Consider the following 24,835-nt stretch of genomic DNA (forward strand, 5'->3'; position numbering starts at 1 on the left):
TCCATCTATTTGGCTTCAGGCAACAATGCAGTGGAGAACTGCTAGATTTTAAGATAAGAATGACCAAACTGGGTCAGACCAGCAACCCATCTAATTGCGTTTTCTGTCTCTGGCAATGGCCAGCCCCAGATACCTAAGAACATGCTGAAATCCCTGTAATGGACAAGTAATGGAAATTGGAGAAGTTCTTCCAAAGCCCCCCCGTGAACGTTAGGCTTGATGCATGATTCTGTATGACCCTCATCATTGTTATCCTAAGTCATGTAACTGTGGATGTGCTCCATAGGTCCGTCAATGGCTATTAGCCAGGATAGGCAGGGATGGTGTCCCTAGACCAGGGTGGGCAAACTTTTTGGCCTGAAGGCCACATTGGGGAATAGAAATTGTATGGCGGGCCATGAATACTCACAAAATTGGGGTTGGGGTGCACGAGAGGGTGAAGGCTCTGGTTGGGGGTGCGGGCTCTGGGGTGGGGTTGGGGATAAGGAGTTTGAGGTGTAAGAGGATACTCTGGGCTGGAACTGACTGGTTCGGAGGGTGGGAGGGGGATCAGGGCTAGGGCAGGGGTGTGGGAAGGGGTTCAGGCTCTGGGGTGGGGCTGGGGATGAGAGGTTTCGGGTGCAGGAGGGTGCTCCACTGGGATCAAGAGGTTTGGAGAGCAGGAGGGGGAATCAGGGCTAGGGTAGGAGCGTCGGGAGAGACTCAGGGATGCAGGCTCCAAGCAGCGCTTACCTCAAGCGGCTCCTGGAAGCAGTGCCATGTCCCTTCTCCGGCTCCTGCACAGAGGCGCAGCCAGGAAGCTCTGCAAGCTGCCCCATCTGCAGGCACCACCCCATCGCCAGGCACCGTCCCTGCAGCTCCCATTAGAGTGCTGGAGGGGTCATTGGAGCGTAGGAGCCAGAGCGGGGCCATACCAAGGCTTCTGGGAGCCACATAGTGCAGCCCCCGACGCAGCACCCGGGCTGGGGCAGAGACAAGCCACGTCGTGCGGCCCTGACAGCACCCTGACTGGATACAGTATATATACTGTATATAATTAATTCCATTTAACCAATTCTAGCTCTCATCTCTATCTTTTTCCTTTTATGAATAAACCTTTAGATTTTAGATTCTAAAGGATTGGCAACAGCGTGATTTGTGGGTAAGATCTGATTTGTATATTGACCTGGATCTGGAGCTTGGTCCTTTGGGATCAAGAGAACTGTTTTTCTTTTATTGGGGTGTTGGTTTTCATAACCATTCACGCCCAGAGCGAGTGGCACTGGTGGTGATACTGGGAAACTGGAGTGTCTAAGGGAATTGCTTGTGTGACTTCCGGTTAGCCAGTGGGATGAGAGCAAAGTCTTCTCTGTTGGGCTGGTATAGTTTGCCTTAATAGTAAAGGAACTCCAGCCTTGGGCTGTGATTACCCTGCTTTAAGCAATTTGTCCTGAACTGGCACTCACAGTTGTGTCCCAGCAAAGCCAGCAATGTTACAACAGGATACTGGGTTATGTTATGTTTCAATATTCCCATCTAATCCTTTCTTTAATGGCTCAATGGACTCCCTTAGCAGTGAGTTCCACAGGTTTCAAATTTATTGCCTTTCAATGTCATTGACTGTCTTCTTGTTATTATATTAGAATAAAGGGCTAATAGAGATGGTAAATTTGGCATCCCTCTGACATTAAGTTATTGCAAAGAACATCACAAGAGAAACCAGAAAAATAACGTGGAGCAGCTGTTGACTCTGAAAATTATGCTAAGAGCCCATCTGCAGAGACAAATATATCGCATTAGGACATACAGTGGTTATGACATACACCTCTACCTCGAGATAACACTGTTCTCGGGAGCCAAAAATCTTACCGCATTATAGGTGAATCCGCATTATATCGAACTTGCTTTGATCCACTGGAGTGCGCAGCCCTGCCCCACCGGAGCACTGCTTTACCGTGTTATATCTGCATTTGTGTTATATTGGGTCACGTTATACCTAGGTAGAGATGTAGCTTAGTTTTGCCAATCCATGCTATAACTATGTCACAAGATTCCATAACATGCCTATAACACAGCTGGGTCCTGCCCACTCGGTGTTATTTAGCCTGGTGTCCCTTGGATGGTTACACGCAAGATTCAACAGCACGTAGATATTAGCAAGGTGCACGCTGCACGTAGCTCAGCTCATCTTACTATATAAGAGAGATTGTGGATAGGGAGGGAAAAACCTAAGTGACTTAGGTACTCCAGGATCTTAGCAATTCAGTAAAGCTAAACAAACAAGGTCACCATTCTGCAGAAAACAGGAGATTGAGAGACAACCACTGGGAGGTGCACAGAGTTTACAAGAGGGAGAACAGAGACAATAGATGCCCCAGAGCTATTTGCGTCCCTGGGTCGTGAACTCTTCCCAAAGGAAAGGGCAGGCGCTCCAGGAATTCAGAAAAAAAATTTTTTTAAACAGGGAATAGTGGCTAATTATGGAAGAAGCTACCCAGGGCAGCCACAGGAGCAATGGGTATAACTAGGCTCTTAGAAAACAAAGACATCGGGGCAAGCATGTGAAAGGAAAAAGTTACCAGCGTTTCAAACAAGTGAGCAGAGCTAGATGCGGCCAGACAGTCTCATACACAGAGAAATTCAGCTGGGTCTGTTCCTTGCTTCCTTCAAATTTTTAACTGTCCCGAGATGTTTGGCTCTTGGCTGATCTGAACTTAGCCAGGAGCAGCATGAGCGACAGCCAGGCATTTGGGGGGACTTTACGGCCCTGCATGCCATTAGCTCCTAGCAGTATAGGGCCTACCATACCCAGCAGAGCTGTTCTGATCTCCCCGGCCATCAGCCTCCCACTCTGGTTACTGAGACAGAAGTTCACAGCAAGAAAGGGGGTGGTATGCACACACTCAGCTTGTGAGACAAGGGTGGTCTGAGAAGGAACCAGCTAGAGGGTAAAACAGGTCCAAGTGTTGGGCGGGGTTGGGAGTGATAAGGCAGAAAAGGCAGAATTCAGACTCTCCTGCTCCAGAAGCAAAACCCCCTTCTATTTGATATAGAAGGCAAATCTCTCTTAGGTGAAGGGGCGTATGAACGCAGTTGGGCCTTTCCAGGTCCATCCAGCAAAAGGCTACACTGCACATGCTAACTAGTCAGGCCATTACAAGGATCCTCAGGTGAACGGGAACGGGAACCATCTGGCACCTTCCGCCCAGTGCCCTCCATGCTTGGAGCTGGCACTCTAGAACTCAGGGCAGCAGAGGTGAGTGCTGCCCCATCAAAGGGTGCAACATCTCAGATGATGCTCACAGCATCCCCCCAACCTGCCTTGGTTTTCCCTGCTCTGTTAAAGCACAGTCCCACTCTGCATGCAGCTGCAGTTCCCGCTCCCGAGCTGGCACAGGAGCAAACTGACAGCTTGATGGCTTGGTGATAGAGTAAACAGAGGACCTCAGACACAGGGACAGCAGCTGGGCACAGACAGAGATTCTTGCATAGGATGGTAGGTGCCCCGGATGAGGAAGAGCCAAAGTCAGAGCTGCTGCAAGCAATGGAACTGCACTCAAATCAGTGGAGTGGCTCAGAAGTGTAGGCTCCATGCACTCCTCTCTGCTCACGTCAGAGCGGGCCAAACCCATCAGAATCCAGCCAGCGGGTCCACTGCAAGCAGCCTCCTTCTTCCCGATCCTGCAGACACTCCTCTGACCCAAATCAGTGGGGCTCTCAGGCGTGTACACGGAGGGGAGGGGAAGCAGCCATTCTCCCCACTCATCTCCCCTCATACCCACAGAGATCTCTCCTCTGTAGATAATGCTGATGGGCTTCAGATCTATCTTCTGTGCTGTCCCCATCTGCCAATACACTCCCATCTCCTCCACGTACATACCGTGGATTGGCTCTCAAAGGAGCACCACTGCCATAGGAGAAGGCGGTACCCCTGGGAAGTAGCTAACCAGCACCAAGTCTCCTTCGGCAGGTCTCAAGATCTGTAGGATTTCCCAGGTTGGGTGGGTCTCACCCCAGAGTGGGTGGGGGGAAGGGATCTCTCTCTTGACTGCAAGCTCCTATGGTTTTAATGTCACAAGTGATGGGGAAATTATTCCACGGCCTAAGATTGCTCACTGACCCTAATTAATCTCATTCACCTGCCACAAAGCCCCATGCACACAAGCCCCACAGGGTGTATATCACAAACACAGGGGCTAGAGCCCCGAAGCTTCACAGAGCTTCAAACAAGGTGCCAGGCTCATGTATGGTGTTTAGAAAACTGCTGCCGCATCACTTTAGCCACCGGCATGAATAAATAATAATAATAATAATAATACTTCAAATAAACCATCTGGAATTAAAATAAACTATGATGTCGCACCGCTACACGTCCTTTCATCCAAGGATGTCCAGGTGCTTTGCAAACAATTCATTAATTAAGCCTCCAAACAGCCCGGGGGAAAGGGTGTACCATTACTGTATCCATTTCACTACTTGGGGAATCAGTGGCACAGCACAATTTCAGTAACTCGCCGAAGATTACTCTGGGGATAGAATGCCGGAGTCCCAACTCCACCTCCACCCGCTAATGCAAGTTACAACCACATCCTGTCTTGTCCACATGACAATTTAATGTGTTAGTTAACACACGTCTGCCAATGTGTTAAAAAAAAACAAAACCTTGTTCCTAGTGTAGCCCCACCCTGGCGACTCTCCTGATGCTGGAAGGGGATTGTAGTCAAAGCAAGAATCAAACGCAGACGGCCTGTTGCCCAATCTATAACGCAATATCATGAATAATGGAATGAAAAGTGAGATCACTCAAAGTTTCTGCAGTTCACACACAGACCCTTTGTTCGAACCAACCTTTGGCTTCTTTGGAACTGTTGTAGCTCTGGGACTGAAGAGGGGGAGTTTTAGAGACACGAGTTTAAACCCTGGATAGAGGGACTGTGATGGCTTTAGATAAGGCGAACAGCAGGCCTGTAGGGAAAATCCAATCCTGCCATTTGCATTAAGGATTATTTGAGACTTTGATTCTTTTTATCCACCTGTAAGATAAAGGGGTCAAATTTCTCCTCCCCAGTCAACACCACCCCTGTATCCTGTCACGGAATTTAAAAATCTAATAAGTGTCCCGTGAACATGCTGAAACAGGCATCTTTGGGCCTTTCTCAACAGATTGTCAGAATTTGAGGTAATTATGCTGAAGACTATCTTCATGTGTATGCTGTGCCAACCGGATTCTGACCTACCCTAGTGTAAATGAGGAGTAGCTCCATTGAAGCCAGTGGATCACATTGGTGGTGAGCTCAGAATCAGGCCCAGATTACAGAGTAAATAGCCTTAGCGGAAAATAGCTGCGTTTATAAAACTGCAACACCACAGTCCTGATGCTGAGCTGCCTTGTGCACTGTGCTATCATTTATTTACACCTGTGTGAAGCCAGGGTAGAACATCACCAAATCAGAACTTTCCACTCGTGTGCACAGGTGATAGCATTTCACAGCCCTTGTGAACAGCTATACCTGGCTACACAAGCAGTCAGGCAGAGGGCAATCAAGCCCCTTGTTGTTTCCAGTTATTTTTGTTCTTTAAAAAAATTGCATATTTTAATTAACACCCCCCAACCTCTCCCCCCCACACACTTTTTTTCTCTTTTAGGAAAATAAGGGACAGGGTTGGCCACCTTTCCTGACACGTGTGGGTCCTTGCTCCTTCAGTGGATGGAGATGCTGTTAGGCAGAACTGGATGAGTTCCAAGAGGAACCCAGCAGGATCACCTGACAGATAATATAACAGAGCCATCAGAACGCCTCCCCTCATCACCATCAACCCACAGCACAGCCCTCAACCCCTCTTCATACAACTCAAAGTGGATTTGACTGGAAACCCTGAAAAAAAATCTTCCGAGGCATTACTGGGCCAAGTTCTGTCTGGTGTAAAGTGCAAGTGTCTGCACTGACTTCAGTGCGGTTACTCCTGATTTACACCAGCATCACAGAGATCAGAGTCTGGCCTAATCTCCTCATGTTAAACAACAAGAGAAATCCTTTTTTCAATGTCTCTATCCGCTTTCATAACAGTCTGATGTCCCTGCACTTATTGACGCAGGGCTTGTCTTCACTGCTAAAAAAGTGGTGTTTTCTTTACTATGGGGTAACTACAGTGCAGGAGCGACCGCAAGTAAACACAATGAAGAGAAGGCACTTTAGTTTTAGTGGGAGATTAAACTTGCTGAGCTTAACCCCACACCTCTGCCTGGGGCAGACCTTCACTGTGCTTTTAACTCAGGATAGTTACTGCAAGCTTAAAAACTGCAGCTTTGAGCAGCGAAGTCAAGCCATCAGATGGGCAGAGAGGTCACTGCAAAACATCCTCTAGCGCAGGACTTCGCTAACTTTTGTCCATCCTTTCTCCCTCTTAATGTCAAGAAATATTCCACTCCTTCGCTGTCCTCGCCCTTCCTCTCATTTACAACAAAGGGAGGAATTCCCTTTCCGACTATTTTTCTGTAAAAATGCTTCATGCTGAGAGTGCATTTTAAACACACCTTTCAGACGAGACATACAACCGAGGTCTTGGTGGCTTGGAGCCCATTAAAGATCCTACGGCAGTTTTCATAAGAGTATGGGTGTTAAACCCAAAGTCCTGGATGAATCCAAGTCTGGATTATTACTTCCTCTCATCAAATTCCCTTGTACGGGGTCCTGATTCCAACCAGGTAAGTCAGGGTAAGCAAACAGAGGTGCTATAGCTAGGGCACTGCACGGGGAGTCAGGAGATCAATTCCTGGCTACGCCACCAATTTGCTGTGACCTCAGGAAAGATGCTTTTCCTGTTTCCCCTCCTACCTTCCATCAGTCTTGTCCATTTACATTGTAAGCTCTGCAGGGCAAGGACTGTCTCTCAGGGCTTGTCTACACTTACAGGGCTGCAGCCGGCACAGCTGTAGAGCTTCATGAATACGCTACCTACATAGGAGAGCATCTCCCATCGGCGTAAGTGCAGCAAAGAGTCCTGTGGCACCTTATAGACTAACAGACGTATTGGAGCATGAGTTTTCGTGGGTGAATACCCACTTCGTCGGATGCACAGAATCTGATGAAGTGGGTATTCACCCACGAAAGCTCATGCACCAATACATCTGTTAGTCGATAATGTGCCACAGGACTCTTTGCTGCTTTTACAGATCCAGACTAACACGGCTACCCCTCTGATACTTGACACCATCGGTGTAGGTACTCCACCTCCCAGAGAGGCAGTAGCTGTGTTGATGGGAAAAGCCTTCCACACCCTTGACCAATGTAGTTATACCGACGTAAGTTTGTAGTGTAGATGAGGGCTGTATTTATACAGCGCCTGACACAGTGGAACCCTGATGTTGTTTGGAGCCTACAGGCATTCTGTAATATAAGCAAAAAATAACAACTCCAACCAAATCAGTGGACCAGCATGAAATTGGAACTGGTGTATGATCCAAATCAGAAGCAGTCTTGTTTATTTCCTGCTCTAAACTGCTGGGTGAGCTGTTAAACAGCTAATCCATTCCACCCGGGAGACGCCTGCATTTCAGCATGTGGCCACTGATTCCTGTAACAATTACTGAATAACGCATAAAGTGCTTTGGATTCCTCTGGGATGAAGAGCACTGTATAAACGCAAGGTATTACTATGCAGACAGGGTAACCTGTGTTCATCCTTTTGTCTGGCTGGGCCATTTCCACTTCAAACTCTGCAAAACCAGGAGTGTCTGCTGGACGTGCAGCACAGCCAACAGATTCTCCGGGTTCAGGAGAGCCGCGGGGCGAGAGAGAAACATCTTTTCCTTGTTGCTAAATTTCCACTTGCTTTGGTCCCCTGGAAGAGGATCAAAGCTGCCCTCAGCCCGGGCTTTACTCTGCTCTGCCCCTCACCCAGCACTGACCGCCCTGAGCCAATGCTTCCCCACCGCTTGGGGCTGCTATGATCAATTGCAGCATAAGCTGCTAGCCCGTGTCTGCCCCAGGATGGTTCAGAGCCCGAGGATCTCCCAAGGGGATGTGAAACCCCTTTCAACACTAGGTAGCTGGTTCGGCTCCGGCGTGCGTCAGCAGTTACCCCTTGGTGGGGAACATGCAACGAAGTTGTTGGGTATCAGTCTGGTGCCGGAGGCGGGAGGGGGGAATCCACCCATCCAGTCAGCCCCGTGGCTGGCACCCTCGGCAAAGGTGCCCAGCACTGCGCGGGACGGGCAGCAGGAAAAAACCCTCTCCCCTCCCAGAGCCGGTCTCCTGTCCCCCACCCGGCGGAGGGAGCGGGGACGGCTGCTGGTGGGGGTACCATCCACCAGCTACCCCCCGGGAAGGGGCAGGGAAGGAGACTGGCAGCACTTACCCCTGCAGCAGAGCAAGACGAGCAGCAGGAGCGGGCAACGCATGGTGCCTCCCTGGACCGCCGCTCAGCCCTGGCGCGCAGGTTCCTCTCTCCCCCCCAGCCCTGCGGGGACGGCCGGCGGCGAGGTTGGGCAGGGGGCTGGCTCCGGGCGATGCACCAGAGCTGGGGCTGCGTGGCAAGCGCCCGTGGAGCTGGGACGCTGCTTTGCAGCCCCCCTCGCTGCCCGCGGTCTCTGCGACCCCCTCCTTGCACGGGGCTTCGGGGAGCCCGGCTCTGGGCAACTGGCCGCCTCCTCCTCCTGCGCCTGGCGCTGCGCTCCGGATCGCCGCCTCTCCCTGCCCCGCAGCAGCAGCGCCCTTCGCTCCGCGGCTCCCCCTGCCGGGTTCCCTGCGCCCCCGGGCGCGCGCCGCAGCTGCCTTCGTGAAATGCTGCAGCTGCCGCCGCTGCCCTGCGGAGCCCTTGCTGGGTCCCAGCCCGGGCACCGCTCAAGACTCCAGGGCGGCTGAGCCAGGGGTGGGTGATTGGTCCGCTCCGCCAAACCCTGCTTGCTGAATGGCTGGTCCCCAGTGCGTCCCTGATTGGCCACAGCAACGGCCTGTCCCACGGATGGTCCAACCCTCCCACTTACTGATTTTAGGGCTGGTCTGTCCCCTGCCAGTCTCCCACCCCAGTTGTAGGCGCCCTACCAAAATCACAGCCCATTTAGGTCAATGTCAGGGCCACAGGGGTTTTAAAATGGTAAATTTCATGATTTCAGCTACTTGAATTTGAAATGTCACAATGTTGTAATGGTAGGGGTCCTGACCCAAAAGGAGTTGGGTGGGGAGGGAGGTCACAAGGTTATAGGAGGAGGGGGTTGCAATACTGCTACTCTCACTTTTGCACTGCTGCTGTCCTCATAGCTGGGCAGCTGGAGAGTGGTGGCTGCTGGCCAGGAGCCTAGCTCAGACCACAGAGCCACCGCAAGCACCGCTGCAGGAGTAAGGATGGCCTGGTATGGTATTGCCCAGGGCAGGCTCCAGTGTTTTTGCTGCCCTAAGCAGGGGGGGAAAAAAGTCATGATCAGGGGCAGCTCTACTGCCGCCGCTTCATTCTTTGGCAGCAATTCCGTGGCAGGTCCTATCCTCCGAGAGGGACTGAGGGACCCACCGCCAAATTGCCGCCGAAAAGCCGGACGGTGCCACCCCTCTCCATTGGCCGCCTCAGGCACCTGCTTGCTGCGCTGGTGCCTGGAGCTGGCCCTGGTATCACCATCCTTACTTCTGTGCTGCTGACTGCAAAGCTGAGACCTCAGTCAGCGACCGCTGCTTTCCAGCCACCCAGCTCTGAAGGCAGCAGCGCAGAAGTAAAGGGTGGCAGGGTATGGTATTGCCACCCTTCTGCACTGCTGCTGGTGGGGCACTGCCTTCAGAGCTGGGCACCTGGGCACCTGGCCAACAGCCGCCACTCCCCAGCCGCCCAGATCTGAAGGCAGCACAGAAATAAACATTATGAACCAAAGTTTTCCATACATCGCCACTGACTGAAACCAGACTGAATGATACCAACACTCACAAATACTTAGCCTGCCAATTTCTGGGGGCAGGGACTTTTAGTTCTGTGTCTGTACAACCCGTAGCGCAATGGAGGTCCAGATCTGTGACAGGCTCCTAGGTGCTACCACAATACAAATAACAAATAATAATATGCATTACCTGAGATCCAGACACAGCCTTCATCCCACACTGAAAAATTCCTCTTAATTTGAATGAGTAACAGATTTGAGCAAATGTAAATGGCACAATACTTCTAAGGCCACCTCAAATGACATGGCTCTGTGATGGCGAGAGAGTTCGTAAGCACCCAAATCTTTATTTCAGTGCAAAGTACTGCCCCATTTAGGGTGGTCAGATGTCCCGATAATATCAGCATTGTCCCAATATTAGGGGCTTTGGCTTATATATGCAACTATACGGCCTCTTGAAAAAAAAGTGTCCCAATTTTTCACACTTGCTATCTGGGCCCCCTAGAGGGGCAACTCTAGACATTTTGCCACCCCAAGCACGGAGGGCCCGCTGGTCCTGCGGCTTCGCCTGCGGGAGGTCCACTGAAGCCATGGGACCAGTGGACCCTCCACAGGCATGCCACCGAAGGCACCCTGCCTGCCGCCCTAGCAGCAACCGGCAGAGCGCCACCCGCGGCTTGCCGCCCCTGGCACGCGCTTGGAGCTCTGGTGCCTGGAGCCGCCCCTGGCCCCCTACCTCCATCAAACTCCTTGCTCCCAAATTGCATTTGCAAATGTTGTTTGCATAAACAACTGGGATTTGAACATTTTTAAAAAACCACATTTTTATTGGTTCAAGAACACAAAAACAAGCAATAGGCGAAAAATAAATGTAACAATAAGGCTACATTTGCTACATTTATTTGTTGCTGCTGGAAGGTCCTTTAGCTAACATTTAGTGAAGTAGTATTTTGCTGCTACCAGGGGACTAGAAATAAGCTCAGAGGTTTCCACTGAACTGCCCCCTCTCTCTGGGAAGTGCAGACATATCACTAATGTGTCCAATGATAATCTGGATTCAGTGATATCAAAAATTAAATTAAGTACAGATGTCCAAAAATGAACCAGCCTTGGATACTGCAATCTGATGTTGTTACAGGGTTGTTACCATGGGCATTGAGTAGCATAGGCTGAGAAAGGCTGTGCCTCAAACAGGCTGGTGTGGCACGCTGGGGCTGGGAGCACTCTGGCCATGCTGCCCGTCTGCTATGTTGGGGTTGGGGTGCTCCAGCTATGCTTCCCACCCAGTACTCCAGGACTGGGGACACACAGCGGTGTGTGCTCTGGTCTTCAGTGGTGGTAGAAGAGGAGGGGCAGGGCTTTGGGCAGAGGGGGAGGGGCAGGGGATTAGCCTACCCCAATGGCTCGTTCACCTGCCACCCATGGTTGTTACAAGATTACAAAGGTTGCTACAAGGAGGAGAGAGCAAATTGTTCTTCTTAACCTCTGAGGCTAGGAAAAGAAGCAATGGGCTTAAATTGCAGCAAAGCGGTTTAGGTTGGACATTAGGAAAAACTTCCTAACTGTCAGGGGTGTTAAGCACTGGAATAAAGTGCCTAGGGAGGTTGTGGAATCTCCATCATTGGAGATTTTTAGGAGCAGGTTAGACAAACGCCTGTCAGGGATGATCTAATAATACTTAATCCTGCCATGAGTGCAGGGGATTGGACTAGATGACCTCTTGAGGTCCCTTCCAGCCCTACGATTCTATGATTTTATGTTGCAAAAGGGAACTTTCCTCCTCATACACACACATTCTTGATAGCAAGTCTGAGAATTTAGTTGTATTTATTTTAATGCAAAGAGACATCGAGACATCACCTTATAGTGTTCTTATTTTAATGGAATCGTATACTTAGATTGTAAACTCTTTGGGGGCAGAGACTATCTTTTTGCTTTGTGTTTGTACAGCACCTGTCACAATGGGGTCCTGGTCCCAGGGCTCCCAGATGCTACTGCCACACAAATCAATAATGAATAAATCATAAATTCTTAGCTTCTAAGGCCAGAAGGAACCACTGTGATCGTCTAGTCTGTCCTCTTGCGCAACACAAGGCATAAAACTTCCCTCCAAATTATTCCTGTTTGAAGAACAGGGGATCTTTTAGAAAAATATCCAATCTTGATTTAAAATTGCCAGTGAAGGAGAATCCTCCACAACTCTTGGTTCATTGTTCTAATAGTTAATTACTGTCACTTACAAATGCACCCCTTATTTCCATTCTGAATTTCTCTAGCTTCACTAAATCATAATAGGATGGAAGCAGGTATTTCCCAGTCTGGGATCACTGCTCAAAGGAAATTTATTTTCCTATAAAGTTTTCCCTGTTTCAACATATGCCAACTTTTCTCCTACGTATAAATTTTCCATATAAACTGGAAATTAAATGTTTATAGCTGGAGAACCAGGATATTAATATTGTCACTCTTGTAGGAGGCCTTTGCAAATCCTTTGCAACCTGGGGCTTGGTCTCCACTAGAAAATTAGATTGATTTAACTACATCACTCAGGGTGTGAAAAATGCACATGCCTGAGCAGTGAATTTAAGACGACTTAACCCCCCAGGGTAGACAATGCTAGATTGACAGAAGAATTCTTCTGTCAACCTAGCTACCACCTCTCTGGGAGGTGGATTCCTTATGCCAGTGGGAGAATCCCTCCTCCCCGGTTGGCATAGGTACTCTCTACCCTGAAACACTACAACAGTGCAGCTCTGCTGCTGCACCATTTCAATGCCAAGCCCTGAGTACTAAGGACATATATCTGAAGTGTAGATGGGGAGAAGAGGCATGTGGATAAATTAAACATGTTTATTATTTACTATTTGTATTGAGGTGGCACCTAGACACCACCAATCAAGGTTGAGGGCCCCATTGTGCTTGGGACAGTATATGCGTATAATGAAAAAACAGACTTTAACCTAAAGAACTCACAAATCTTCATGTCCAACATCTTTCCAGTATCAAATAAATGACTCTCAGAGTCTGGCCAGCTCTCAGATTGCAAGTGTTGCATCCTGATCGCTGGGGGCAGAATCTGGATTATTTCTAGTTGGAATTAGGCCAGGCAGGGCCGGAGCAACCCATTAGGTGACTGCACATTTGGGGGGTAGCGACCGCGGTGGCTGGAGCTTTGGCCGCCCTGGTCGTCGTCGGTATTTTGGGGGTGGGACCTTCCACCGCCTAAGGCATCAAAAGAGCTGGTGGCGCTCCTGAGGCCAGGTCTACACTACAGATCTACATCAGTATAACTACATTGCTCAAAGGGGTGAAAAATCCAGCGTGATGTCGATGGGAGAACTTCTCCTGTGAACATAGCAACCAGCTCTTGGGAAAGCAGATTCACTACACCAATGGGAGATGCTTTCCCATCGGCATAGTAGTGTTTTCATTAAAGCGCTACCATGGCACAGTTGCACTGGTATCGGTGCACCCTTGTAGTGCTGTCCATAAAGACAAGCCCTAAGAAGAGAAGGGGCAGTACTAATACTCCTAGGACATTACTTCTCCATCAGGACTGACTGCTGAGCATTGAGTGCTTTTCATCAGCCATTTGGGGAGCGAATAAAATATGTATCCATTTAAAAAATTGGAGTATATTTTAATTTGATGCTTTGTCCTCCAACTCTCTAGAAAAATATCACCTCTGGCCTGAGACCAAGCATGGAAAGTATTTTCAGAAGGTTGAGTGATTTAAAATGAGCGCAGATAACAGAACTCTGGATGGATCTTTAACACCTAGGAATTGCATTATGGTACAGTGTCAGAGATGTCCATTGCACGGGCACGGCCACTAATGTAACAGCCCAATGTGTGTATTGGCTGCCTCTTTAATGAAATCATTTATTACACATAGGGCCAGAACCAATGAAGCTATGCTGATAACTCTAGTGAGAATCAGGAACCCCGAGCACTAGTGATGGGCACGGCTTTTTTCACTGCATATGCATCCCATCACTCTTCTACCCATCGGGCCTGAACAGGACCGGCGCTAGGGGTTTGAGCGCCCTAGGCGGACAGCAATTTCACCACCCGGCGCGCTGGTCCCGCAGCTCCGCTGGGGCTGCCGCAGTGGTGCCTGCAGAGGGTCCGGTGCTCCATGGCTCCGGTGGAGCTGCCGCAGTCATGCCTACGGGAGGTCCACCGGAGCCACGCGAGCAGCCAACCGTCCGCAGGCATGACTGTGGCAGCTCCACTGGAGCCGCCTGCTGCCCCTTCTGGCAAAACGGCGCCCACCATTTATTCTGGCGCCCTAGGCGATTGCCTAGGCTGCCTAAATGGTAGCGCCGGCCCTGGGCCTGAACCACCAGCATGTTACTTCAGGAAATTAGTGTACGTGCACTGGAATCAAGAGATACACCAGCCCATCTGGATCTATGCCGTGCTGAACCAGGCCCACTGTATTTAGCTGTGCCATACTGCCTAGTGATATTTATACCAGATGTTTATTAGCTGCTCTTGGAGCCAGGTCAGTGTACCCGTCACTGCACGTATCATTTTGAAGACTGTGAGACTTTTACTTGTGTAGGAACTACAGGATCAGACAGATTTTCTGCACCAGCTCACATTTTTTGTAGGCAGAATTTTGTGCTCATGATTAACTGTCCACACCTGTCTGATTGTGCCCATTTACATGGGACTCTGAGTGCAAAAATGCAGAGACAGTCAACAGCTGGAACAAACTTCTGCCCTTGATAAAAGCAGGCCAGTTTTAAAATCACAAGCTCACAAGGCTGCTGTGGATTGGGAAATGGAGTGTTTATGCTGCAGCAGTTGTACTGTATCGGAACAGGGAGAAACCTGCTGTCAAGGCTGATTCCCCACTCTGGCACTTCGAGTGCAGAAGGTGGGGGCCTCCAAGGATTCTAAAAATTAATACTGGCCACTCCAGGCTCGGATTAAACTCCCAAGGTTGCAGCTTCTCTCTGACCTTGGATGGATAGATGCTGCCATCACCCAAGTGCAAACCCCGTTTTTTTAGAACCCAGGGAAGCGCACTTCCTTCATTTATCACACCTACTCAGATGGATTTATTGGGAGTTGTATGCAGAGCAGCACAACGTGCTCATTTGCTGGCTTTGTGCAGGGAGAGGTGAGTTACTTTCTCTAGTTGTGTTGTAAAGCTGGTAACAAATAGCCTGAGTGGGTGTGGCTGAGTGTTGTGCTATCTCACACCCTAGGGAGTGGCCTGTTGGGAGGCAGTCTCATCTTCCCCAAGGGACGTTTGTTTCTATTTAGGTCATGCAGAAGGACATGTGGGCACATCAAAGTCTGGTACTTATGCCCTAAGGCAGTGGTTTTCAACCTTTTTCCATTTGCAGACCCATAAAAAATTTCAAATGGAAATCTTAGACATAGTCTGCAGACCCTCATGGACCACCGGTTGAAAATCACTGTTCTGTGGTAGTGACACCCTTTTGCAGACCCCTTAACTCCATGGCAGTCTATGGAATCCTGCCCTAAGGTGTAATTTGCAGTCCTGCCCCAAAGTGGAAGTTAGGCAAGGGGAAGAAATCCCAGTATAGACCCAGCCTCAGATTGTATAGTTTTGCCAAATGCAACAACACACCGCCGGAAAAGGAGAGCCATGCACTGATGAATCCCCTGGTGGAAGATGTTCACACAGGGTGCCCAGAATATTTGTCTGTGAAAGGATCTGCCCAGACTTTAGGATAGCCAGTAGATTCCCTTTCTCCTCCATTTTGGGAGGGAGAGAGACTTTTGCAGCCCTCCCCATAATGCAGCTGTACAGAGCTATGCAATTTTAGAAGTAGTTCCAGCAGAGACAGATTAGTGGGCAGAGTGCAGATGAGGAGGCCAAAGGCACTCGGTCAATGCAGTTAGGCAGTTCCACAGTTTGTCACATGGGTATTACCACCTCTTGCATGGTGTTTATACATTTAACCTAAACACACACACTGGGGCCAGGTCATGATTTTATCATGAGAGTCACAATATTTTGTGGTTTTCTGAAAGCCCCAGCTCATGGAATCAGTTGATTGAATTAGAATTTCATCTTGCTTTTTTTTTTTTTGTTTGTTTTTTAAAGTAAGTTTCCAGACCTTACGGTTGCAGAGAAAAACTTGAAACCATGATCCCAGTGCAATGTTTCTCAAACTGGGGTCTGCAGATGAGGGTACTCCAAGGGGTCCGCCAGTCCCACTGATCAACACCTCCCTCTCCCTCCCTCAACTCCTCCCCACCCCATTGCCTTCTGCATACTGGGGAAGAGACATTAAGGGAAGGGGTGGAGTGGGGGTAGAGTGGGGGTGGAGCCAGGGGCTGAGCGGGGGGCTTGGGGCTGCACAAACAATTTGAACTCACAATGGGGGTGCTCGGGTTGCTACAGTGTGAGACCTACTGCCCTAGTACTACCCAAGTTCTCAGAAACCAGAAGGCACGTAAACAGCTCCAACATTTATTACTGTTTTGTTAAATCTCATGGCTTTTAAGACAATCTCGTCATTTTTAATGCTTGAGGTTGGGCAATACCGCACAGACACACGTGTATGTGCATGTGCATAGACTCACACCTGTGTACATACGGAGGTTTCTTAAAAAGCAAACTGCTGTTCTACTTATTTAGTTAAAGAGTCTGTGAAATAGCAGGATTGGGATGTGAAATGGAGCTTTACGCAGGTAGAGGCCATAGTGGCTCAAAGGTGTATAAGAAGGAATGATGTGACTGAAATTACAAAGAGGAGAATGGGGGCTGCATTTTAGGGAAAACTTCTTCACAATGAAATCTGTTAGGCTCTTTAATAGTCTCCCCAGGGGAAGTGGTGGACAAAGCACTGGAAAATAGAATACAAGGAACAATGCTGCCTCAGGGGAGAGATGGGCCGCGTGACCTAACAGAGCTGTACTTTCTCTGTCCTGCATAATTCACTTAGGGCTGCATTCAAGTTTGCGATCAGATTTGACTGACATTGACAAAACCATTGCAGTATTTACCTCCATTGGCACGTAGCTAGCGAGGAAAACCCGCACATCACGGAAGTGCTAGCTCCTGCGTTTGGGCTGTGATCCAGGCGTGGATAATTTAACTGTCTGTCCAAGCTTTCCCGTAATCCGATTTTATTGAATGTCACCACCTATCTTATTTGTGCAATAGGGCCCAAAGTAATAATGTTTGGAATTCAGACTTGGGATTAAGGCAGGAGGATGAGCTGAAGTGCGCCAACCTGCTACCAACGGGATGAGTAACAGAATGAAGAACATGGGCTGCCACTGGGGGTCAAGATAACCACAGGCTATTTCAGGAAGATAAAGAGATCCCAGCAAAAGGCAAACACACCTACAGTCTGACAGCTGGCTGGCAGATAATCCCAAGGAAAAGAGAACGTTTATGGAAGGGAGCCTTCGGAAGCAGAGTTGCAAAAAAACAGGAAATTTAGTAAGGCAGGAGGGGCAGATGGTCTTAAGGTAGAAATTAGGGAGGAGGTTTGGTGTAGTAGTCAGAGCACAGGACTGTGAGTCAGGAAATTTGGGTTCTATTGTGTAGGACGCATCTCACGCAGCACCAGAAACTTTTGTCATGTCCTCATATACACAATGCCTTGTAAGCCGGAACTGTTTCATAAAGCAATCTCATTAGCAATATAACACAAGACCCTTGCTGATAGCCATGGGAAAGCCTTGGGGCACACTAGCGAAGAAGTAATAACAACCGGAAGGATGGTGTTGTTAAGACGTCAAGCTGAAACCTGAGAAGTCTGGGTTCAGTTCCCAGCTCTGTCACAGACTCCTGGTCACTGAATCTCTTTGAGTCTCAGTTCTCCATATTTACAATGGGCACAATAGTATTTCTATTGTTCCACCTTTTGTCTGTTTAGATTGTGAGCTCACCTGGATAGTGACTGTCTCTTACTCCTATAGAACCTATTGCAATGGAGGCCTGGTGTCAACCAGAGCCTCTAAACGCTACAGTCAAATAAATAATAATAATAATAATTCTATCACGCACACATCCCACATAGTGAAAGAAACTTTTGCCATGCACAGTACATTTTGTGTGTGTGTGTGTGTGTGTGTGTGTGTGTGTGTGTGTGTGTGTGTGTTAGGAGCAGCTTCATGAAGCAATGCCAGCAGCAATGTAGCCTAAGAACCAAACTGATGTCAGGGACAATCTTTGGCACATACCAGATAAACAAAATGCATCTATATTACATGTAACTAGCACTTTCCATACTGAATAATCTCAGAGTGATTTACAATCTACAACATAAAAAAATCAAAACTGCCAGTTCTTTGGGGCAAGGACTGTGTTCCCAGCTGTGTTTGGGAAGCAGCTGGTACTTGGTCCACAACATTGCAATATTAATTATTATTATGTAGATCTAACTGGACCCAAGACCTGGGTCAAATCAGAATTATGCCCAATAGAAATGACTTTGGTGATCTCAGTCCAGATTCTAGCCTCAAGATTTTCCACTGCATCACAGGAATGACTGGACTATTGATTGGATAGAATTAAATTGATTGGAAGAGCAGGCCAGGATTGAGGGGCACTGGCAAAGCGGCCTGTGGACGAAATCCACTGGAAAAGCAGGGGCTGTCACAGGTCAGGCTTGGTTTAAACTGGCAGAGATGTGGTGCGTGAGTAAGGACTGGAGCAGCAGAAGCTGCTGCATGTCAGGATTCATGAGCATTGGCAGGGAGTCTGGAAGAGCAGAACTGGACTAGTCTGCAAGGGTAGACAATAGGCGGACTGCTAGGTGCTTTTGAATGGACTGCAAAATCCTTTTTATTTACTTATTATTATCATTACAGTATATAGTTCTGTTCAATATCTGCACCAATCAATTAGATAATGGCATAGAGAGTACACTTATAAAGTTTGTGGATGATACCAAACTGGGAAGGTTTGCAAGTGCTTTGGAGGACAGGATTAAAATTCAAAATGATCTGGACAAACTGGAGAAATGGTCTGAAGTAAATAGGATGAAATTCAATAAGGACAAATGCAAAGTGCTCCACTTAGGAAGGAACAATCAGTTGCACACATACAAAATGGGAAATTGCCCAGGAAGGAGTACTGCGGAAAGGGATCCGGGGGTTATAGTGGTTCACAAGATAAATATGAGTCAACAATGTAACACTGTTGCAAAAAAAGTGAACATCATGATGGGATGTATTAGCAGGAGTATTGTAAGAAAGACACAAGAAGTAATTCTTCCTCTCTGCTCAGTTAGGCCTCAGCTAGAGTAGTGTGTCTTGGTCTGGGTGCCAGATTTTAGGAAAGATGTGGACAAATTGGGGTAAATCCAGAGAAGAGCAACAAACACGAAAACATGACCTATGAGGAAAGATTGAAAAAATTGCATTTGTTTAGTCTGGAGAAGAGAAGACTGAGAGGGGACATGATAGTTTTCAAGTACATAAAAGGTTTCTACAAGGAGGAGGGGGAAAAATTGTTCTCCTTAACCATTGAGGATAAGACAAGAAGCAATGGGCTTAAATTGCAGCAAGGAAGGTGTAGGCTGGACATTAGGAAAAACTTCCTAACTGTCAGGGTGGTTAAGCACTGGAATACATTGCCTAGGGAGGCTGTGGAATCTTCATCACTGGGGATGTTTAAGAGCAGGTTAGACCAACACCTGTGCGGGATGGTCGAGAAGATAATACTTAATCCTGCCATGAGTGCAGGGGACTGGACTAGACGACCTCTCGAGGTCCCTTTCAGCCCTACGATTCTATGATTTTTGTTATTGGGGTGTGGCAAATGATTCTCTGGAGTCTGGACCTTGATTATACCTTGACCAAGAAATTTGGACCCGGACAAAAGATAGCAGATGATCCTTGGACTAGTGGGAGTGCTGCCAATTAGAGATCCATTGCACGGGGAGAGCTCAGTGGGGGCATTCTATGCAGCATCTGCCATGCTAACTCTGCGGCTGCCCAATGTGACTTTCATAAGTGCTAAGTAATATTTGCATAATGTAAAAAAGGCGGAGAGAAGAGAGAAAAGCATTAGAAAAATAAACAAGCAGTCCATTAGGAAGGGCAGGCAGGCGGCTAGCCACATTTTCAGCTGTTAAAAATAGCCATTTGAGGAGGCCTATATTTCTGCATGTCTCTTTCACTTGTGTGGCTAAATAGACGTCTCTTTTACAAAGCCGTTGCCAGTGGAAAGTCACATCGCCACTTTGACAAATTATGTGATTCCCATCACAAAGGCCCCAATTCAACACCCCCACCAGTTACTGCAGAGATCCGTTTGCTGGCAGGGCCACTGGACTTTTCATCTTCCCCTCCCCCACTGCTGAACTAGGGACCATCTAGCTGAGCCAGGCTGTTTGGGCCCGATCACAAAGTCGTTGAATTCAGCGGAAAGATTCCTATTGAGTTCAATGGGCTTCAGATCCCATAGAATCATAGATTGAAATGAAAATAACCCATAGAGTAATGTGTATCTCTCCACTCTGAGCGAACGTAAATCCACCCAGCTGGGGAAATCCTGCTCTCAGGACTCCTTAGTCAAATTTCTTTCAATGATACTTCCCTCCCTCCTCTTCCCTCTTTGACTAGGATTTGCCCACAAATAGCCTGGAAGTTGCCACAGCAACACCTTAAACCCTGGCGGAAGAGATCATTGTTTAATTCCTCCAGTCACCCAGAGGAATTCGATATTTGTTTTAGAAAGAAAAGGCACAAACGTCCCACATTCTTCTCCAATTTCACTCTCCATTAACTGCATTCCACTGTTATAACAAAGTGCTTTGGGTTACTAGAAATGAGCTTGGTCTCTTTAAGACTACAGCATGGGGAGAGAGACTTGTGCTTTTCTTTTTATTGTCCCTGAATGAACATCCATTGATAACTTGGCTGAAGTTGATACTTGATTAGGGCTTTGCCAGAGCAGGAGATGCAATGTTGTCCAGTGGGTAGACCACTGGCTTGGTAATCACGAGACCCGGCTTCTATTCCTGGCCCAGCCATTGATCTCCTGTGTAACCCCGAGCAAGTCACTTTTCCTCCCTGTTTCCACTTCTACCCTTTGTCTGTCTTACAGCCTTGAAGACTATGAACTCTTCAGGGCAGGGACTGTCTCTTCGTCTGTATCTGTACAGTGCTGAGCACAATTCAGCGGTGGAGTAGAGCTGGAACTTGGCAGAACAGCATTCTAGCTTCACAACACCCCGAGTGCACTGTCCCGCACAACATGGGGGCAGGATTAGAGCAGTGTGGGGGAGGGGGCTAGAAAGCAGCAGGGTTAGAGGACCAGGCTGGCGGGGAGATGCTGCAGTTTAGGAGTATGCCAGTTACAGTTATTATTCGTGTTGGGGTAGTGCTTAGGAGCCCCAGTCATGGACCAAGACCCCGTCCGACACACTCTTCTTCTTCAGGTGCCTCAAGATAAGGAGGCCTCATGACAAGCGACAGTCCCTGGCTTCTGGTTCTTAACCTTAAGGTCCTTCACAATTTGGCTGCAGTCTTGTATCTCACCACATTGTGATATGCCGTTTGCTCTCGGCCAGGAGTGGCAGACACTTTCATCCGCTTCTCCCCCAAGCGCCTCCCACAGCTGTCTCTAGTGCCTGGAATAGCCTCCCTAAATCGGTTTGCACAGCCGCAACCCTGTCCTTTGCAAAATTCACTTCTCCCATGATGCCCAGCCATGATTGCGGCCCAAATATACTGGCGAAAAAAGGTGGCTTATTAGTGATTCATTAGTATTTCTTGTCCAATAAAAAAAGAAAAATTCTGTTGCCTTCCAGTTGTATGCATTGGTGGGATTTTCAAGGCCACCAACTCCCATTGGCGGCTGAGTGCTTTTCAAGATCTCACCTCTAGTATATAAATGACAACATCCTGGCAAACAGGTTTAGGCTGAAATTTTCAGAGGGGCATAAGAGGGAGTGAGGAGTCCAGTTCCCACTGAATTCATGGCCTTTGGGCTAGCAGGCTTTGTAACACTGAGAAAACAAATGTAATGTTGCAGTAGGAAGAATAATCTGGTGTTTAAAACACAGGATGAGGAGTCAGGAGACCCAGGTCGTATTTCTAGCCCACGTACTGACTGGCTTTGAGACCTTGGGCAAAGGGCTTCCCCACCCCCCGCTACTCTGTGCCTCAGTTTCCCCATCTGTAAAATGCAGATCATAGTACCCTCCTGCACAGTGGGGTTAACCAGAAATAATTCATGGATGTTTGTAAAGTGTTCTGAATTCTGCAGACATGTGAACTATTATTATTCTATGAATTGGAAGCTTCTGTATACAAACTCCTCCATGTATTCCCCTCGTTTGTTGGTGTGTCTATATGTTATGTTAAAGTGTCCTGTATTTAAAAATGAGCATAAAAGCCAGACTGCTAATTGAGGTATGTTTGTAATGAAAAGAACTTCCCACCTCTTCCCTCTCATTTTAGTAAAGATTAATTTTGGGGCCAATCATCCAGCTTGTGGAAGTGCGTCACGCTAGTTAGCATTAATGGGAACAGCATGCAGTCGGCAGTGGCAGAAAGGATCCTGTAATCCCTTCAACTCAGTAAAGATAAATGCAAATCGCAGCACAATTTGTTTTGATGTGGCATTTTTAACGCACAGTAATACAAAATGCTTCACTGACACACGTTCGCTAACCACTTTCATGAATCATAAAGAAAATGAAATTGCCTGGCTGAGCTGGGTTATTTTCAGGCATGAGAGACAATTCATTGTTTTTAAACGAGCACAACATTGTTAAAAGGCGCCAGCTTGACAGCCCAGGAGATTCAAGTCCAATGTTGGCCCACAGGACACGTACAGAGCAGGTGATGGCAGTGCCAGCGCCTATCACAGCACATCACCAAGGTACTCAGCTCCACCCTGGAGCTCATTCAATCCGTGGCCCAGTCAGTCCTTGGTCTGTCTGCTCAGACTGCTGGCAAGATGCAAAGGGATCTTTGGGGATGTCGACTGAGACCCACCAAACTCATTTCACATGGATGGTAACAACCTAGACCTGCTACTGACCCATGATGGATTCAAAGGGCTTTCCCAGAGTGAAAATGGTCAATTCATAGCCGATCCACTCAGCTATCTATCCTCCCTGGGAGGTGATTTTAAAATATGTTGTTGTAATGAGAAGTCATAACAAGTTGTAAGAGCAGCAATAAATTTTCCAGATTTGGGCTGCATGAAATCCCCACCCCCCATTATGACCTGATCATACTCTCACATTGGTGTAAATCAGGAATAACTCCATTGAGCCATGGGCCAGATCCTCCACTGGTATAAATCACAAAGCTCCATTGAAGTCTGCTTGTACCTGAAGAAAATCTGGCCTGTCAGTTATACTGGTAGGAAAACAGATTCAGGCTCACTCTCTTTTGGGTGGCACCTAAATCTCAGGTGCTGAGCACCCCGGTAATGAAGTATCCCCATGCACTTTTCCCCTTAATTTTAATAAATTAAATGGGTCACATTTTGTTTAATTGTTTTAAGGCAATGTATTCAAAAGCAATTTGTGCTTGTGATTTTAATTTAAGGGTTTTTTTATTTAATAGCATATAAAGCCCATTATGACAAACATTATTTTAATTAATATAAAAAACCCCAATGGATGATAATATTTAAAACTGATGTTTATGAGGGGGACCAGCCTTTAAAAATGTTATTCTAATGGTGCACCACTAGTTGTTGAGCTTGTGTAGATATTTTTAGTTTTTTGGTGCAAAATAGCTAGACTTTGTGTTAGTATTTTTGTTTGGGTTGCTGCAGTTAATTGACTAATTTGCTTATTTTTTGCTAGCTATTTGCTATATGATTTTTAAAAAATTTAATAATATTTTAGTGGAGCTATTATTTAATTAATTTTAGTAGCATGTTGATAAATGTTCATTTTGCATGAAGTAAGGCTTTCTAAAAATTGGCATGGTGGGGCATACCCACTGTCGGGTAGTTTATTTTTTTTACACCTATGGTGATTAATCTTTTTTTAATTTAAATATGTTTTTGCTAATTGTGGGGCTCAAATATGCTGATAGGCATAAGCCCAGCACTGGAGGTCTTCCAGAGAATACAGTTACTCCTCACTTAATGTTGTAGTTATGTTCCTGAAAAATGAGACTTTAAGTGAAACAATGTTAAGCGAATCCAATTTCCCCATAAGAATTAATGTAAATGAGGGGGTTAGGTTCCAGGGAAATGTTTTTCATCAGACAAAAGACACACACACACACACACACACACACACACACACACACACACACACACACACACAGAGTATAAGTTTTAAACAAACAATTTAATACTGGTTCACAGTGATGATGATTGTGAAGCTTGGTTGAGGTGGGGGAGTCAAAGGGTGGGATATTTCCCTTACTGCTAAATGATGAACTAGCAATTGGCTGCAGGATCGGAGGGAGAGGAGACATCGCAGACAGAGAGAGAGATGCGTATTTTGCCTTTAAGTACTCTGCCTTGTTAATTAGATCAGCTTGCTGAGACCACAGCTGCTGCAAGCTCCCTCCATCCTGAGCCCTGGTGTCCCCCCCCCCGCTCTATGGAAGATGGGGTAAGTAGAGTGCAGGAGCAGGGGGGAAGGGGACAACCTGATATTAGCTCCCCTCTTCCTTCCCTCCCCCCGCACAGCAAGCAGGAGTCTCTGGGAGCAGCTCCAAGGCAGCGGACAGGAGCAGCACATGGCAGTGGGGGAGGGACAGCTGAACTGCAGGCAGCTGCTGCACAGGGAACTTAGGGGAGCGAGGAGCTGATAGGGGGCTGCCGGTCCAGCCTGGTTCCAAGCCCCCACCAGCTAGCTCCAACAGGCTGCTCTTCCTGCAAGCAGTGGACAAAGCAGGCGGCTGCCAAACGACATTAGAAGGGAGCATTGCACAACTTTAAATGAGCATGTTCCTTAATTGATCAGCAACATAACAATGCACGTTAACCGGGATGACTTTAAGTGAGGAGTTACTGTACTTACCTAAGTGCTGGAATGGCTGCCTGGGGTGAATATAATTGCAGAT

General features: G+C 47.7%; 1 protein-coding gene across 2 annotated transcripts in view; it reads right to left on the reverse strand.

The window, feature by feature from the left end:
* The window catches only part of PODXL (podocalyxin like), a 96,523-nt gene extending 87,784 nt beyond the window's left edge, over positions 1-8,739 (reverse strand). For both annotated transcript variants that reach the window (XM_030574661.1, XM_030574575.1), the window contains exon 1: positions 8,338-8,739. In XM_030574661.1, the coding sequence (XP_030430521.1) occupies positions 8,338-8,380 (43 nt within the window). In that variant the 5' untranslated portion in view covers positions 8,381-8,739. The remainder of the gene's footprint in view (positions 1-8,337) is intronic.
* Between the last annotated feature and the right edge of the window lie 16,096 nt (positions 8,740-24,835).

The sequence above is a fragment of the Gopherus evgoodei genome, chromosome 1 (assembly GCF_007399415.2).
Source record: "Gopherus evgoodei ecotype Sinaloan lineage chromosome 1, rGopEvg1_v1.p, whole genome shotgun sequence".
In the NCBI taxonomy this organism is placed as follows: Eukaryota; Metazoa; Chordata; order Testudines; family Testudinidae; genus Gopherus; species Gopherus evgoodei.